The following is an 18792-nucleotide window of genomic DNA, read 5'->3' on the forward strand; positions in this document are numbered from 1 at the left end:
ATCCGGCCCTGTCGGTGTCCTGTTAGTTTTGCCCAACCATGATGCGCAAATATAGCCCAGCAGAATCTACACAATAAACATTAGGCACCTTATGTGTGACATGAAGACATAACATGATGATGAAAGCTGCACTAAAAATGTTTATCAGAGGAATTAAAAGATTTTAAAAACGTGTGTTCGGTTCATGCGCGTGTGTGTGTGGTGGTGTGTGGGCGTGTGGGTGTGTTCTACGGTGGCTCGGTGGGCGGTGTCGAAAGCTTTGCGGAAGTGTGTGTGACACAGTCATATGACCAGGCAGCGGCAGAAAATGGTGTCGAGATGTGGCTAAAACCCTGCGGATACGGTGTCTAACATCTACGACCAACACGGTAACAGCCCTTTAAAGCCTTATTCCTACATGGCGTCTCACGGCAGTATGTCTGTTTACAGTTTACACGTAGCCAGCGGCGCTAGTCGGCGGTTTCTTGCTAGGCTACCCCACTGTGTCTGTAGCTACTGCCTGAGATTTGTATCACATGAAAAGAGTGGCCGTGACTCTGTCCTGCCCGACTGTTTATTCTTTCTCGGACTAACGTTATATGTCTGTTTCCGTCCCTCAATTGTAAGTTCAGGCCAGTATCATCCGTCTCGGGTTTCCTTGGTGGTTACTTATGCTTGAACCTGGTATGACAACAAACAAAAGTAGATTAACTACAGGTTGATTGACATGAATTAACAGGCATGTGATATTCTTTTTAGCCAATAGTCATAACGAGTCCACTGTAGATGTGCTTGTGTAAGAGGGAGAGAGTGAACACAGGCAAAGTAGGTCTTACAGTTTAATTCAGTCTTATCCACTTGACATGGTAAAATATTTTAGGTTGGCAATGAAACTAATTAGACTGTGTGTTAGAAGATGTCATTACAGTTGACTGCCCTTCATCATTGTCCAGACACAGCTGTGTTGACACAGAAGCACTCAAGGTATGACCACATCTTATGCTTCACCAAAATAAATATCGGAACCATTTCCAGCCCACACAGATCAGGAGGAAGTGAACACTGTGACGTGCTTCTGTCTCAGCAACAACCTCTATAGCCTACTAGCCAGATTGCACGACATCCCTCTGCTCTCAGTTCATGTTATTTGGTCCAGTGGAATCCCCGCAGTGCTGCAGACCATGCTTCCCAGGCACATATTAAGTTTTATTTGAAGAACTAACATTTTAACTGAGAGAAAACAAGTAGGCTATTTCTCTGCTTGTGTGTTGCTGTTATTGTCATTCTGTTTGATGAAAAACAGAGTATTATTACTAATATGACTTGGCTGATCAGATCGGTCCAGTGTGTAAAATGGGGGGGGAAACCATGACATCTAGCATACAGATTCTAGATCACAGTGCTGGCTCGCTCGCGCTCACCCCTCCTGTCCGCAAGGTTACGGTGGCCTCCGAGGACAAAAAAACGTGTTTGCCACGACTGGGAGTATTTGAGGAGCATGGAGTGATGAGGTGAAGATCGAAAACATTTTACGATATGTAAAATGGTTTAGATTGACCATTGGTGCTACCAGAAATGTGTAAAGAGGATGTAGTGGCAGTTTTAGAAGATCCAGGTGACAGAATTTCAAGGCCACTTCAGTGGTGGTGATTCTTAGCTCTGATTCATGTTTCTTTGTAGTAAATCCACTTTTCCTGTGAAACCCAATGTAGTCACAAGCAGTGATGCTGGTAACGCGTTACTTTAATATGACCACTTTTTCCAGTAACGAGTAATCTAACGCGTTACTATCTCCAAACCAGTAATCAGATTAAAGTTATTTATCCAAGTCACAGTGCGTTAGTATTTTTTGTCATTTTCCTTAGTAAGAAGATATAGGTTATTTCTGCTTGCTTCTTGCATCTTGGGGAGTGACACCCGTCCACGACAAGTCACGTTTTCAGCATGAGGGCAACTCACATGTCAAGCAGCCAGCGACAGTAAACAGCAATGAAAGGAGGAGAGAGATGCGCGTTTCTAGCTGGAAATACAGTCACTATTTTGAGTTTGTGTCAGCTTAAGATGACAATATTATGGTTCACACTCTGTGATGGCGACAAAGTGTTACTGGGGATTTCCACCGGGTTCAGCGCCGCAGAGAGACGCTGATGGCACGCTGCGCGCGGCGTGCCCTTTTGAAATGCCCGAGTGGCAGCGATCAGTTGTTGCGGTGACCGCGGCGCTGATGGACCCGGTGGAAATTGAATGACTGTATATGGGGGTTACAGAGAAAGTCACCACCAAACCAAAAAGCTGGACTTCGGTGCAAAACCAGTAAGTGAGGGAGAGAAGTTGGTCTGGCAGTAGCCTATGTTGTAGAGGAAATGCTGCCCTTAAACACAGTTGTCATTTTTATGTTGAGCCGGCGGAGGGTGTTGTAAGCAACTAATTAAGTAACTTTCAATCTAACTAACTAACTAGAATCAAGTAATCGGTAAAGTAACTAAATTGCTTTTAAAAGGAGTAATCCGATTACTTTTTCAAGGTAACTGTGGCAACACTGGTCACAAGTTCACAAGAGGCAAGGAAAACGCTGAGAGAACCGGACTTAAACTAGCACCATCTCCAAATTAAGCCTCAAGTTTTTCCACTAACACAGTCCAGAGTTGTCTAATCCACGCTGACTCTAGACAGACTTGCATCGTCTCACTTAGAGCACGGATCCCAGTTTTATGAGAAGCCCAAATGAATGGATGAATGACAAAACGATCAGATATGTCAGAGGGAATTGTTAGAGCTCCATTCTTTTCAGTGGCTGAGCAAACAGTGCTGATGGAGCTAGAAGATATTGCCACCACAGCAGAACACAGCAGCAGAGTGCTCCATTTCCCCAGCAACACTCACTCAGTTGATAAAGTTTGGGTGGTTTTTCAGGTGAGAAAATTACCATCTAAACTCCAAATGTGTTATTAGATGATAACAAAAAATACCCCAGTGACAACATTTTTCAACCAAGTTCATCTACGATGCTTGATCAGAAATTTGTTTGGGTGTTTTAGAGGTGACAGCTGGCGTCCTACCACAGTTCCTCCTCCAGTGGGGGTTGGTAGCTGCGTAGATGTCCAGCTGTGTAGTGAACCTTGTCAGCTTGATAGTTAAGGATCATGACGTCATGTTTTTTGTGAATTAACTGGTGGTTCACTGTAGTGTCTTCATGTCTGAGGAAAAAAAGTAAATTGAAATCTAATCTGTGGTGAGATATGCTCATCAGGCTGAGAATACAATGTGATTTACTACACGATTAGGAACAGCTCTGTCTGTGAGCGTAACCAACACACCAACACATTTCACCAAGGCAGCAGTAACATTTAAGATCATGTTGTGCACTTTTGTGCAATATTGCTTAATGCACTTTTTATTTTACCATTGTAAATGTAAATTATTAGTGACGTAGTTCGATAAACCTAGGGGTCACTCAGCATAACCTCAGTCTTACTGTTTTCAGGTTTAAATCTAATTTCAAAAGAGATAAAACCAGTATGGCTATAAAATGTACATTTGAACTAATTTGATGTATGCTTTTAAAACAAATTTTAAGAAAATTCATGAATTGCTCATCTTGCCAACCCTTTTTTGTCACTCACCCACATGAGACTTCCGTTCTACAACATCTCTGTATAAGAGGTGGCTGCTTATCAGTGCATTGTTCAGGGACCATGTAAAGGTGGGCCCCCACCACTTCTTGGACCTGATTGAGATATGACACCTTATTAAGTTTGTTTGAATGTTTATAATTTATTTTTGACCACCTGCAACTTGGCTCATTTGTCTGGACCCTCTCGTGCAGACATTGGGCAAACTCTTACACAAAGGGCCAGGACCAGTCAAGAGCACACAGTTTGACCAATCAACTGTCTGAAGACTAAATTCAGCTGATGAAATGGATCAAGTTTGGTGTGGTGCTGCCTGGTTGGAACAGAAACCTGCAGTCACACAGCCCTTAGTGGAAGAGTTTGCCCATGGCTGTTCTGGTGGGTAGAGAGGGATTTGCCTCTTCACCAATACTAGGTGGAAGTTGGGTATTGGTGAGGTAAATTATCATCCCTGATAACGTGTCTTTCATAATCTTTTGCTTAACTTTTGTTTAACAGCCTGGCTGGCAATTGGCCAGTCTCACCCTTGCAGTACATATCTAACGCATCGTGATCACAGTCACTGGGGACAGCATCTTTTTTCAAAGTAAAAGAAAAAGAAAAAAAAGAACAGATTAGAAAGTTAGCTACTTACACTGTGTTATCCCACTGGTCACTGTTGTTGCCATCGACAGTTACTCATTCTGTGACCACACTAAACACAGTTGAGTGATTGTAGATGCATATGTCAATACTAGACACCTGAAAGATGATGTGTGCCAAAAATCTTTGTCTTATCTTTATGTCAACCTTATTTACTGACCTTCTTTGTTGAGGCTTTGATGCAGCCATCTTCAAAAGGAAGTGTTTTTTGGAAACATTAATACTCTACAAGACATCTTAAAGATTGTAAAAATATTTTTAAAAAAAATACCGTATTCATGTGACATTAAAGACAACCCCTGCCATGCTAAGGAATAGCCTCTCTGTAATACATTGTATTGGTGGTGGGGGGAGTGGGGTATGTGTAGGGGGTTCCGATGAGCGGGAAATGTGGGCATGGCTGTTTTTTTTTACCATCAAGGAGTGTTTTGGGTGAAAAACTAATGCTTGCAATCAACTCAGAATCGTGAAAAACCCCTAGTATGACCCCTCACAAGCTACTTAAGGCCAAATTAAACACTTCGGAATGTTCAAAAATCATGTTAGGAAATCCAGGTGGTGGCAGCCAAAATAGCCTAAATAAACATACATGGGATAATATTTCAGGTTGGGATCATCAAAATTTGTTTACAAGACATCTTGAAGATTGTAAAAAATATAAAAGTTAGGAAAAAAATGTCAATAGGGCGCATTGGGAAGGAGTTCCTGTGATAGAATTCCGCCGTTGTTTTAACTTTTTTTTGTGTTTTTTTTATTTTGTATGTACCACACATGATTTAATCGTGGCAATCTTCATCTCTACCAATTCCTCATGCCAAGACAAAAAGAAAATGGGGTCAGTTGTCTCTGTAGGATGTAGCCTATAGTTCAGGAGCTATATAGATTAAAATTTTTCATTTTTCACAGTCGGAAATCCAGGATGGCCACAAAAGATGTTAAAAAAAAACATGCATGGGACAATAATTGGCGCGGGGATCATCAAAATTAATTTACTAGACACCTTAAGGATTACAAAAAGCTAAGTTAGAAAAATATATCTTTCGGGTGCATGGGAACCCCCCCTGGCTACTAGACTACAGCTTCATTTAATGTTTCTATGAAGTGTGTATTTTTCTACAGTCTGTCAGTGTGGGTTTTCCATCAGTTGGTAGAGCTGTACAGTCAGGTCAGATGTCTGTAGGTGTTGCTCTCACTCTGTTCTGCTTCTATTGACCTTTGTTTTACAGCCACTCAGAGCAGACAAAGTAATTAATTAGGCTTTTTATGTAACCATGGTCTTTTTTAAATCTATTATTGTATGTTTTTGGTTGTATTTGATGTGTGACTTTTGTATGATTAATGTTTTTTATTGATTTTTTTATTTTTTAAAGTATATATTTTTTGGCGTTTTTGCCTTTATTTGATAGCACACAGTACAGACAGGAAAGGGGGAGGCAGAGAGAGGGGGAATGACATGCAGGAAAGGTCTGCCCGACGCGGGATTCGAACCGGGGACGCCTGCGTTGAGGACTGTAGCCTCTACATAGGCGGGTACATATATGAAAAAAAACCACCTAACCCTAAAAAAATTCTAACAAAAGGTTTCTCAGCTGTTTTTTATAGTATTAGATGTCCTTAATAACATACTAAAAGTTTACCAAAATTTGACCACTAGAAAGGTGTTATTTTCAAGATGGCGTCCAAGATGGATAGGAAGCCTGAGGAGACACCACAGGTGAATAGGGTAAAATTTTTAACTAACAGATATCACCATGAAACTTCCCAAGTTTATCACTTACATTAAGACAAATATTTTTTGTATTACAAGTTTTGTCAAATTGTATGTTTAAATATGTAAATTAGGCAATATCTCATTAAATATGCGCTAATTTGCATATCCGAAATCTGAACAATGGATAAAAGCCACTTTCAAAATTCTTGTTTTATTTTGTTGACATACTAGAGTCAGAAGTTTTTACAGAGGGGATTTTGGATATCTCTCTTTATCACTCTGTAAATGAGAAAATACTATAGCCCTAAAAATTCAAATATCGTCGTGTTTTTAGGAGTAAAATGTTGTATAAGAGCCCGAAATCTCCACTTCAGCAGCACTTACAGACACCAAACCTTCCAGTTTGATCCCTTTCTATATTCTGAAGGTTTTTACAGAGGGGATTGTTGATATATCATTCATAGCCTGATTTATACAACATTTTACTCCTAAAAACACGACCAACTTGAATTTTTAGGGCTGGTGACAGTATTTTCTCATTTACAGAGTGATAAAGAGAGATATCCAAAATCCCCTCTGTAAAAACTTCTGACTCTAGTATGTCAACAAAATAAAACAAGAATTTTGAAAGTGGCTTTTATCCATTGTTCAGATTTCGGATATGCAAATTGGCGCATATTTAATTAGATATTGCCTAATTTACATATTTAAACATACAATTTGACAAAACTTGTAATACAAAAAATATTTGTCTTAATGTAAGTGATAAACTTGGGAAGTTTCATGGTGATATCTGTTAGTTAAAAATTTTACCCTATTCACCTGTGGTGTCTCCTCAGGCTTCCTATCCATCTTGGACGCCATCTTGAAAATAACACCTTTCTAGTGATCAAATTTTGGTAAACTTTTAGTATGTTATTAAGGACATCTAATACTATAAAAAACAACTGAGAAACCTTTTGTTAGAATTTTTTTAGGGTCAAGTCATATTTGTACCTGACTAACATGGGGCAGCCACCTTAACCACTACGCCCCTTTTATTGATTATTGAAACTACAACGGGCGTACTTGACTCCGCGGACGTCCGCGTGCACTCGAGGCAGACTCAATGCGAACCCAAAGTGGACGTCCGCCGGACCCATCCACGCAAAGCTCAATTTTTACGACCTTGCAGACTCCGCATACGCATACTCGTTGTCATACAACAGACTGCTCGGCGGGAAATCTTCTTATGACCTGTTTTAAATGTGACACCGTACGCTCGACTATGAAACCTCAAATGTCCGCGGACAGTGCGCGTGGCTCACAGTACGCGCAAACAATAAAAATAAACAATTGGTGCATGATAACAGTGTAGTGTTATAATGAAAATTCAGAAGTTTATAGGGCTGCATGATTCTCGAAAAAATGTGAATCGTGATTTTTTTGCTGAATTAAGATCACGATTCTCTGGCATGATTTTTCTTTCAAATTGAAATGTTTGTTTATTGTGCAGGGTTTCCGCCAGAAAACTTGTTAAGCCAGGCAGGGTGACAATGTGTTATTTGTGACGGGGGCCTGACACAGGCCAGCAACTGACTGATGGCTAATTGATTCATGAATGGAGAATTAAAATTTAGAAGGTGTGACAGAGACATAGATATTTAAATCGTTAATCGCAATTATTTGCATCGCTATTAACTGTCAACCGTCAAATACCAATTTGTCACTGCTCATGGTATAGCCCCTTTTCTAATTGTAGTCTGTCCCTGTCTGTATGGGGTTAAATTAGTCTCATTAAGGGTCCGTGTCTACTTTCCATACAGATCCTATGGAGTTCGGCGCTCACATGACAGCATAAAGCTCCACAGCCAGTTATATTGATAGTATGACTCCCCTCCACCTATGTATTGCAGTCATTTTTAACTGCTGTATTTACATTGTGCCACTTTAAAGGACTGTAAAACTACACTGTCTGAACATAAATGAAGAAAATACAAATTAAGTACTTTTAGTTGTTAAGATTTATTGAACAACTGAAAAGCACAGATAACTTAAAGAAATGAGAACAACTGAACAAGTTTAAAAGTATAGAATAACCTGCAAACACTAGTATTAAAAATACAAACTCTTATCAACAAATTCTAAATATGGATATTACAAAGAGCTTGCATCACGTGAGTTGTCAAGTAATCAGGTTCTCTATGATGGGAGAAACAAGTTGCATCCCAAAATAAACGCACTAGTAAACTCCAGGTTCTTGCTAAGAAACACTAGCATGTTTACCATTTCAGGTTTCAGGCAGGATCTGAGGCATATAATGATGTTTCCTCCAGAACTGAAAACCCGCTCAGATGGGGAGCTGGTGGCTGGTTTACAAAGAGGTAAAGTGTACCTGATGCTCTCTCCACCAATCTAGTGGATTTCCATAACTATCCTGCACAAGAAACACTGAGCTCTGCTCTGCTTCTACTGCTTGCTCAGGTGACACCGTGGGTGCAGTTGAAGGGGTAGCCTCACTTCCTTTGAAAAAGCTTCCCAGTGATTTCTTTGGCTTCTTTGCTTCTGATGCTGTAGAAGGCTGAGGCTTGGTGCTCTCTGTGGTACTTCCTGTGTGGACTGCACACTGCACTTTCCCCTGAATGGCTGTGACACGGTCTGATGAGATGGTGACATACTCTTCCTCTGACGGGGCGTTGGGGAACTCCACCAATGGAGCGAGAGCTTTGTTGACGGCCTCCAAGACATCCAGGTCTGACCATTTTGGAACAAGATGCCTTGATGCTCGTATAATAATATATATTGCGCTTTTCATCTTAAATGACAGATCAGAGCAATTGCAATAAAGGCTAAAATCATTACCTGAGCCCAGCCACTAAAAAAGACACAACAAAATAGAGTACCAAGGACAATATTTTGGGGGCAATTTTGGCCCCCACAGTCCAAAAAGTGGGGGCATTTTCAAAATGTTTGGGGGCCATCGAAAAAAAAAAAAAATTTGCACAAAGCCATCACTACTTCGCCGTCTGCCAACCCAAATAAATGTAAAGCTTACCATTTCTTTGTGAAGTGTGGAAGTAGTAGCTACAGACAGAAAACAAGAGACAGCTGTAAGCAAACTAATGCAGGCTTTATTTATTTAGCTCTTGACAGCCTGAAAACATGAAAACATCAGCATTCCACGTTGTTCCATGTTGTCACTTACCATAAGCGAACCGGTGGTGCTTCGTAGTCTGGTGACAGTGTGCAGTGTGTTTTTGGACCTGGTCGCTTCCTTTGATTAAGTCATTCACGTTAAGTCCAAAACTCTGTTTAGGTGGATGAGCTCTGTAGGCTTTACAGAAGATCACCGTTTTCTTGTCAACCTTTTCCACACCAAGCCAGTCGAGTTTCCATCTTTCTATAGTGGATGGCAAGGTGCACTTTTTCATTGACTTATTTGCGGGGGCTTTCGGGGGATCTGGTGAGGGTGGAGGATCTGGTGACATCGGAGGATCCTGGACCGACTCTCTGTGGGCCACCGCCGGCCTGATCACGTAGCGGTCCATCGCGGCACGGCACCTGTGGCATTCTTTGCTGAACAAAACTTGTTTGTCATTATGTTGAGTACTAGCAAGCTTCGGTTATTGTCTGCTGCCTGGCAGCACTTTTTGCTGGTCCTGATCGCTTTGAGCTTTTTTTATTTCTTTGAATTGACACTTTGTTGGCCTTCTGATTGGTCTGTTGATCCACCAATCCGAGAGCTTCTCCCCATGTCACGAGTTGCCGGTTGGACAGCTTTGGGATGAAACCGTATGAAACGAGCTAGGTAGACAGCAATTTTTTCGGCTACTTTTTAATTTTTCAGTATGGTTAAAAGGTGTGCTTTGGTTACCTGCAGGCTGCTATAGTGACTCACGATATCCTGAACGTATTCCCTGAGTCATTTTTATCCCATTCCCCAAACCCAAGACATGAGAAATGTCTCATTTGGATACGGCAGTTCAACCCATCCTCCATCAACAAACGTAATTATATACATATTACGTTAACCTTCAAAGTTATCAAGCAAACGTAACGTTACCGTTGCTAATGTCTTTTTAACTTTGTGAAGTTTAACGAGGAGAAATGGGAGATCGGCGGTGATTAGCTAAGCGTTACGCCTGGGATCCACTGGCGTCAATGCGATTTCTTGCCAGACGCGACGCCTCTAAAAAAAACTGACGTTTTGGTAGGCGGGAACACAGATTGGCCTGTTAACTGAGAGGCACGGACAGTGGATAAGCAGACCCCCGCCCCCGAGCTGTTCTCTACCTCGCTCCCCATTAGACAGTGACCTCGCGTCTGACGGATTCATTTGCATAAAGTTGAGCTGCGTTCCCAGGCGTTAGCTAGTTGCTAACGTTAGCTAGCGTTGTTACCTACTAGCTAACGTGAGTGACCAAAACAATGATTTTTCACCACTTTTCGGAAAAGTCATGTAATGCCTGTTCAATTGCTCTTTGGCCACGTTTGTACATCATTTTTCTGATGGAAAGATTAATTCAAATTTTCTTAAGCAATTCAAATTTGCCAAGGCAGGAACACGGAAGTGTCAGAGGTTTTGTAACCTAGCAACAGCGGCATTCTGATGAAAGAGAGCGCTCTGAAAGTGAGGTTGAGAGCGGTGTCAGCGCTAACAGGTAATGGGTAGCTACAAATATTCCTTGATTGACAACAAAGGAAGAAGACTGCTACTGGATTAGTTATTTCAGTTCCTGCTGTAGCACTGACAATACGTTACTTTAGTTTGAATATTTTTTCATGTGAGAAAGTAACTGTTTAGATCTCCAATCTGTGGTCAGTTTATGCAAATGATGCCCATTTAGAAATTTGCTCCAACGATGGCTCCTCTCATCCAGGATCCAGTCCAACCATGTGTGTGAATGGTTAGAGGGTAAAATATCATGTGCAATATATGTAGCTACAAAAGCACATGGGTGAATTTGACCAACAGTGTAAAAGCCTTTTGAATGGTCCTTAGAGTGCAAGTCCATTTACCATTTTATATCTGTCTCTCTGTGACTGTAGGCTCTGACAGTGTGTCCCTATGTGTCCTTTTGTCCTCAGATGGAGGAGATTAAAGTGTCTCCTGATTATAACTGGTTCAGAAGCACAGTGCCCCTGAAAAGGGTAAGTACAAAGAGTACACACACACACACACACACACACACACACACACACACACGTGTCCTGTATGAGGAGAAAAGTGTGACTGTGGACGAATTAAGGCAGCAAGAAAGAGTGTTGTGAGTCATAGATATCTCTTAATGGCCTGCAGTACACTAAAAATAAGGTTTTTAACCCTTTGAGGCTGTATGTTCCACCAAACGTCACTATTTGACAGCCTTAACCTGCTTGAAAACTCACAAAACTTTGCACGGCCTACATTGGGCCTGGTAAAAATGTTCATGTTTCTCACACATGGGCGGAGCAAAATGGCTCAAAAGCGCCCTTTGGTTCAGTGTCCTCCTCTCCACCACAGCTTCAAACGTGATCCATTTGTTTAGTCTGTTTGCATTGCTGGCTCCGATGCTACTCCCCCAGCAGACAACAGTAAAGGAAAGGGTTAACCCTAACACTGGATACAACAGACTGGTAGAAGATCTCCAGTATCTTGCTGCACACGTTAAAGGATGTGAGTTTCCTCAGGACGTAGAGTCTGCTCCTCCACTTCTTGTAGAGCCATACTGTTGGGCAGATCAGTCTGTTGTCTATGTGGACACCCAGGTACTTGTCGTCCTCCACTGCTTCGGCAGTCCTTCCCAGAATGCACAGGGGCTTCCTCCTGAAGTCGATGACCATCTCTTTGGTCTTATCCATGTTAGGCAGCAGCTGATTACTCCACCAGCTTCCTGTACTCCTCCTCCTGACCACCACAGAGTCGTCAGAGAACTTCTGCAGATAGCACCAACTGGGCCCAGTTGTTAAAAACTACTCTGATCAGATTTGGATAATGGATTGGATCAAATCTTGAAAATGGGTTGTTGTTGTGGGACAAGTGATCGATTATGTGGGAAAGGGGTGGGATTCAATAATCACAGCTTCTTCTCACTCCTTTTTGAATATGTATGATTATGCTTTTGTGTTTTTGTTTCCAAATGTTGTTCATCAACTTGTTTATGCTATTTACATATGAAGAAACAAACTGAAATTGTGCCTTATTTTGTTTTAAATAAATATTTAAAAGAAAAAAAATAAAACTTTTGAACAACTGGGCCCACAAGGCGTATTTAAAGTCTGAAGTCCAGGGAGACAGCACAGTACCCTGTGGAACTCCGGTACCACTGACCACCATGTCAGACAGATGTTGTCAGTTTAAAATTTTAGAAGTGGTATTACTCGTTCATTAAATCAGCTAACATAGCATTCATGAACGCGTAGCTCCTAATTTGCAGATCACATTACAGAGTGATTGGTTTGAATAAAGGCTTTTACCAAGAATGTTCTCCTCCAGATAATGGAAGGGGTGAATACAGTTTTTAAAAAAGACTTTACTCTCCCCACTGTGTTATTTCTGTCTTCTCCAGATTATTGTAGATGATGATGACAGCAAGGTGTGGTCGCTGTATGATGCAGGTCCAAAGAGCATTAGGTGTCCCATCATCTTCCTCCCGCCTGTCAGTGGGACAGCAGAGGTGTTCTTCCAGCAGGTGTTGGCTCTAACGGGCTGGGGCTACAGAGTCATCTCAGTAAGTCTTTAAACACGGCAGCTTCAGCATGAAACAGGGCTCGTATGTCATGGCATTTACAGGAGAATCACACTGTTCTGATGGAAATAAATACATAAATAGATTTTAAAAGAAGCAGGAAAAGGAGAATGAACAACTTCCATGGCATTTTCAAGTCATTTGTCAGTCTGTGTCCAGGACAGTTAGTAGATGTGGGTGGGAGTCAAGGGATAACTAACTGCTCCCACTGTGATGAACCTGTGATGAGTGCACCATGTTTTTCCAGCTACAGTATCCTGTCTACTGGGACCTCATGGAGTTCTTTGACGGCTTCAGGAAGCTTCTGGATCACCTGCAGCTGGATAAAGTAAGACTGTCGAATCTCTCTTTGGACCAGCTTCATGTGTCTGGTTATAAAGATGCCACTGTGTGTCAGGGTGGGGGGCTATAATTAGCAAATTGTGAATTGTGCAAACACATCGTCACATTTGTAGAACTTTGTTCTGTTCAGCACCGACCAATCCCTCTGTCCCACAGACTGATGCTGCCTCAACCAAATGTTACCATTAGGGTGCTTTTGGGCAGGTGATGAGTGGTGTCTGGCTTCCTTTAGACATAACTCATGATGAGAACTGAGACCAGTCCTGGTTTCATCAGGTCAGGGAATCTAGTATCGGATTTCAGGCGTGGTGCTGTTTCGGTCCGACTTCATATACTGCAATAATAGCAGCATAAATGTGAGCATTTTTTTAATATTATTATTTTATTTTTATTTTTACTTTTTTAATCTGTCACTTGTAAAATAGGATTTGTGCACCCGCAATTTGTGAAGGTGTAACTGTTGTGTTGTGTTTGTGGGTGGAAAAAAAAAAGTCAAATTTACTGATACACATGCAACTACTGTGTACAACTACAAATTCTGGTCAAGAGTTTTGCACCAAAAAATACCTTCATGCTGCTGCTCTTTCTTTCTTCACCACCTGTCTTCATGTAGAGCTTATAACCAAAGATGTTTTAGAAACAAGACGCCCCACAACATATCAGTTTCTTGTATCTGTGTTACGTGGCTTTTGTGACCAGCAGGAGACCAGCAGCAGCAGCAGCAGCAGCCCCAACCCATCCAGTAATCCCCCATTCCATCTCACCTTTACTTGTCTAGTATAACTAGGGGTGGATTGTAGAAAGAAAGAGAAAGATAGAAAGCATTTATCAATTAATTTAGTGAGAGGGTAAAGCATCATGAAGATTTGAAAAAAATAATTTAAATGCGCATGGGATCATGACTACACAATATTAAATAACTTAAAGTCCCCCTCCAACCATCCTTTTTTGTTATTTTAAAGCATTCTCTGTGGTTTTTAAATTGTGTTAATGAAGTTTTTAGCCAAAATCACAAAACCTGTGCCATTTCCCACCGACTCTCCTTCTGCAGAGCACCAGTAGCTCATTAGCAATGCATCTCTGAGTGGTAGGCGGAGACTGCGCTGCTCTGCACCCTTTTCACGTTTGAGTCAGATGCAGAGCGGGGCGGTAGCTTGCAAGCAGCTTACCCCGCCCTGGGGTGGTGACGCCGTCAACCCCAGTCTGTCTGAAACTGCCAGTTTGCGTCTGCCATTGGTTCACAGCAATTAGAAGGCAGAAAAACTCAGAAATGCAACTTTGCACTTAGTTTTCTGTTGATATGTCCTGTAAATGCCACAGGAACATGTGAAAAGCACAAAAAACACGATTTTCATCGGAGGGGGTCTTGAAAGACAAGGGGTGGAGATTTTCCTCCTGTCTGTCAAGTGCAAGTTACATTGCCCTGTAAAACTGGCTTTAGATGATGTGCAGGGAATTATGATTTGGCCCTACAAAAATAAAATTGAACTGAAATGATTCTGATGAAGCGCTGTCCTGTATCTCCAGGTCCACCTGTTCGGGGCGTCTCTTGGAGGATTCCTGGCTCAGAAGTTTGCAGAGTGCACACACAAGTCTCCCAGAGTTCACTCTCTGATTCTGTGCAACTCATTCAGCGACACCTCCATCTTTAACCAGACATGGACGGCCAACAGGTGCTGCTTTAATGGTGTTATCACACATTCCGTTTGCATTTTCACGTTCATCATTGTGCTTTATCCTCACCATGCTCCGCAGCTTCTGGTTGATGCCAGCTTTCATGTTGAAGAAGATCGTTTTGGGGAACTTTGCTAAAGGACCTGTGGACCCTAAGATGGCAGATGCAATTGACTTCATGGTGGACAGGGTGAGTGGACATCAGTGAGGTACTCCATGTTAATATGTCACTACAGCACAGAGGAAGTGTCTTATTATCACTCCTCCTGCTAAATCCTATTGTATCAGTATTTCATGTGAACAGAAGAGCCAAGGACACACCTCTCACAGGATTCTAATGATCAACTAATCAATGCAGGTTGATTATTAATCAATCAGTTAAAATTAATGTTTGGTCATATTAATTATATAATTCTTGATTCAATGTTTCACTGTTTTGATCTCTGATCAATACTTTCTGCTATCCAGTCATTTTGAATTGACCAAATGATCAGTCAAGAAACTAATTGATATTGCAATGTGAACAAAGGTTATAAAGAAGGACTCAACTCAACTCAAAATGTATTTATATAGCAAATTTAAAAACAACCTTAGTTGCCCAAAGTGCTGCACAACATACATAGAGTCAAGTGCTAGCAATATAGATAAAAACAGCATAAATTATCAACATAGATTAGCAATAAGATAGGGCAATAAGAACAATTACTAAGATAAGGTAAAACAAATAAAAGCAATACTAAAAGATGAAAATAACAGGTCAGGGTGAGTTGAAAGCCAGTGAGAAGAGGTGGGTCTTTAAAAGTGATTTAAAATGCTCCAGAGTTTCAGCTGCTCTGATGTGGAGGGGTAAAGCATTCCATAAATTAGGGGCCACAACTGAAAATGCCCTGTCGCCCTTGCTCTTTAGTTTTGATCTTGGGCAAACCAGCAGTAACTGGTTGCTTGGCCTCAAAGCTCTAGCTGGAGTGTGATGCTTAATGAGGTCAGATAAATAAGGAAGGACTAGACCATTAGGCTTTTAAAAACAAACAATAAAATGTTGAACTTAACCCTAAACTGGACAGGGAGCCAGTGAAGAGAGGCAAGAATAGGGGATATGTGATCACATCGTTTTTTTTTCCTGTCAACAATGGAGCTGCTGCATTTTGGACAGCCTGTAGGCGGTTCAAAGACTGCTGGTCTAGTCCAACATAAAGAGAATTGCAATAATCAAGATGACAGGTGATACAACACAGTGTCAGAAGTTAGAGGAAAGCTCAGCCATTAACCTGACGTTTTACAAAGGGAAATGATGAACCAGTAGATCAGATCACAGGCAGGCAATGAAGTCACCGATGGTTTCTCTGGGAGATTCCAGAGGAAGGAGAGTCAGGTGTCTTGGATGGTGGACACAGGAAGGTGAAGTCAGAGGAAATGAGGTGAAAGAGAGAGAGCAAGGTGGTGGAGGATGGATGAGTGACAAAAATTAGCTTTGCCGAGACGACTCTGTTTGAAATGTGTTTTCCAAATTGTGAACTCTTCCTTTTAAACTGGTTGATCATCTCATCTTTGTTCATATATGCTGTAGTTGGAGAGCCTGAACCAAAGTGAGTTAGCATCGCGGCTAACACTCAACTGTCAGAACTCTTATGTGGAGCCACATAAAATTAAAGACATTGCCATCACCATTATAGATGTAAGTAAGATACAGTTACTCAAGCATCAATGCGTGTCTGTTTCTACCACAATAACGTGATGCTTTCAATGTGAATGTTGCTCAGGTGTTTGATCAGAGCGCGCTGTCGCTGGAGGCCAAGGAGGAGATGTATAAACTATACCCCAACGCTCGACGAGCTCACCTCAAGACGGGAGGAAACTTCCCGTACTTGTGCAGGAGTGCAGAGGTCAACCTCTACATACAGGTACAGTCAGATCCCTTCACACATGTACATGGGGAAAAGGGGACCTGACTACCCAGGGCCCGAGTAGGGAGAGGACCCATGAAAATCCTGAAATTATAATTTTTTTTGTGTGATGTTTTTATTTCGAATGAATTGGGCCCCCCAATTAATTGGTGTCATAATTTATTTCAAATATATTGATAACATCACAAGACATTCTGGGGGCCCCAAAATGGTTTAGTCCGCCCATAGACATCGGCCAGCAACAAGTCTAACGTCAGTGAGCCCAGATTGAATGAGGCTAGCTTTCATCATGCCACCCAAAAAAACATAAATCGGGGTATCATAAAAAGAAAGAAGGCAGAATTAGGGGAAGCAACTGTTAAAGGGATAGTTCAACATTTTGGCAAATGTGCCATATGTGCCAATGCCATAATCTCTATAGTTTTAGGAGTAGATTTGTTACCCACTATTGTCAGTGCAAGCTATTTTTAGATCGGCGGAGATATGATATGAGATAATAACGGAACGTTACGAGTTGTTTTCGAGGTAAATGCAAACCCAGTATAGTGCCGAAAAGAGATTGATTGCCGAAAAACTGCCCCCGACAGAAACGCGCTTTGGCAGCTTTGTAAAAATTTACCTCAAAAACAACTCTGCACTTTGTGCACTGGCATGGATAGGGGTCCCACTGACATTATGAGTGTACGGGGCCCAGAATTTGGTGCTACGCCCCTGATGGTCGGTTCCCTCTTCTCAAAAGGTTTGATCAGAGAAAAATGAATCTGTTTATCTGAATTACTTTTATTCTATGCTCAGATTCACCTGCGTCAGTTCCATGGGACAAGGTACGCCGCTATCAGTCCTGACATGGTGAGCATGGAGGAGCTGGAGGTGCAGGAGAGTGGGAACCAGGACTCTGAAAATGGCCAATGAGTTCATTTTTTCCCCCCCTGACATCCGTTTCCTCAGAACATTTCCAAGAGTTTCTCTCTTATTTCACAACTTGTCTCCAGGTTATCTGTGGAATTCCAATCAACAAGTCAACTGAGAATATTTTTATTTGACAAATAAAGCAATATTTTGATAATGACCTGTATATAAATGACACTCAACCGCTTTTGCTTTCAAAAACATCCAACTCCTTGCCTTATGTGGACTGACTGATATATATATTGCACTCATGAAATGCCTGAACTATTGCTGTCTGTATGATATGTCTGAAAATGTTAGTGTAGTACAATGATTTTTTTTTTTTTCCATTTGTTTTCAAACCTTCACAGTAAATTTTTAAATTTCACATGTTCTGTGGTTGTATTTACTTGCATGAATGCCTGCCATGTTTTGATTGGTACAAGAATGTTTCTGTTTCCATGTCTCAGTTCATCTGTTGAACTTTACGAGCTACTTCTTTTTTTTAAAAACTACTAGTAACATGGATTAATTCATGAAAATGTATCAAAAATCAGAAGTCCTGTAAATTCAGATACATCGTGCTGTTTGTCCTCTGAGACATTTTACCTATTGAATCACTATCTAGTTTAACACACCATTGCTAGGGATGCTGCTTTGATCAAAGGACACAGAGGTGAAGGACTATGCAGAATATGACCCTTATGTTTCATTTTTACCTTCATTAAACAGCTTTGGACTTATTGTTTTGTTAGATAAATGACTTGTAACTTGTTACAGGGAGAGTGGAGGTTCCTTCCACATTGTGGCTGAAAACCAAACCTGCGATCAGAGCCTCTGACCCGGTGTCTCAGCTCTCGTCTCGGTGGCACCACGAGTCCGCGACACAAACGCGCTCTGTAAACCATAATCTGTTGTTTATGACAGATAAGACTACACAAATACACACATCGTAACATGTATATGATAATCCATCAATCCACTGATTGATTATAGAAGACTTTGTTGAAAATAAATGCACACGACCGGGAGGAGGGTTAGCAAAACAGCCAGAGAAGTGACCCACAATGCTACTGGCTGGTACGATGTAAACAGGAAGTCACTGCAGAAACCGTCAAAATATAGTATATCGTTAATTCAGACTAAATATTATATGGAAAAGCAATACTTTATTCTGCACCCCTCTAAACGCCCCGTGGATGTATTATTTTTGAAGAAATATAGCTTTTAATAGGCATTCTCCATATTCAACCTTTTTGAATTTATTGATCATCCATTGGTCCACCTATGCAGTAGGATTTCTCTAGGTCAGT

At 41.3% G+C, this 18792-nt stretch overlaps 1 protein-coding gene across 1 annotated transcript; it reads left to right on the top strand.

The window, feature by feature from the left end:
• Positions 1-279: 279 nt before the first annotated feature.
• Positions 280-17521, top strand: spg21 (SPG21 abhydrolase domain containing, maspardin). The gene is made up of 9 exons (XM_083999817.1): positions 280-368; positions 11032-11094; positions 12492-12653; positions 12919-12999; positions 14541-14686; positions 14769-14877; positions 16255-16362; positions 16448-16588; positions 17387-17521. The coding sequence occupies exons 2-9, from the start codon at positions 11032-11034 to the stop codon at positions 17501-17503; spliced, it is 927 nt and encodes a 308-aa protein (XP_083855943.1). The 5' UTR covers positions 280-368; the 3' UTR covers positions 17504-17521.
• The last annotated feature ends 1271 nt before the right edge of the window (positions 17522-18792 follow it).

This window comes from Trachurus trachurus (assembly GCF_905171665.1).
Source record: "Trachurus trachurus genome assembly, chromosome: 3".
In the NCBI taxonomy this organism is placed as follows: domain Eukaryota; kingdom Metazoa; phylum Chordata; class Actinopteri; order Carangiformes; family Carangidae; genus Trachurus; species Trachurus trachurus.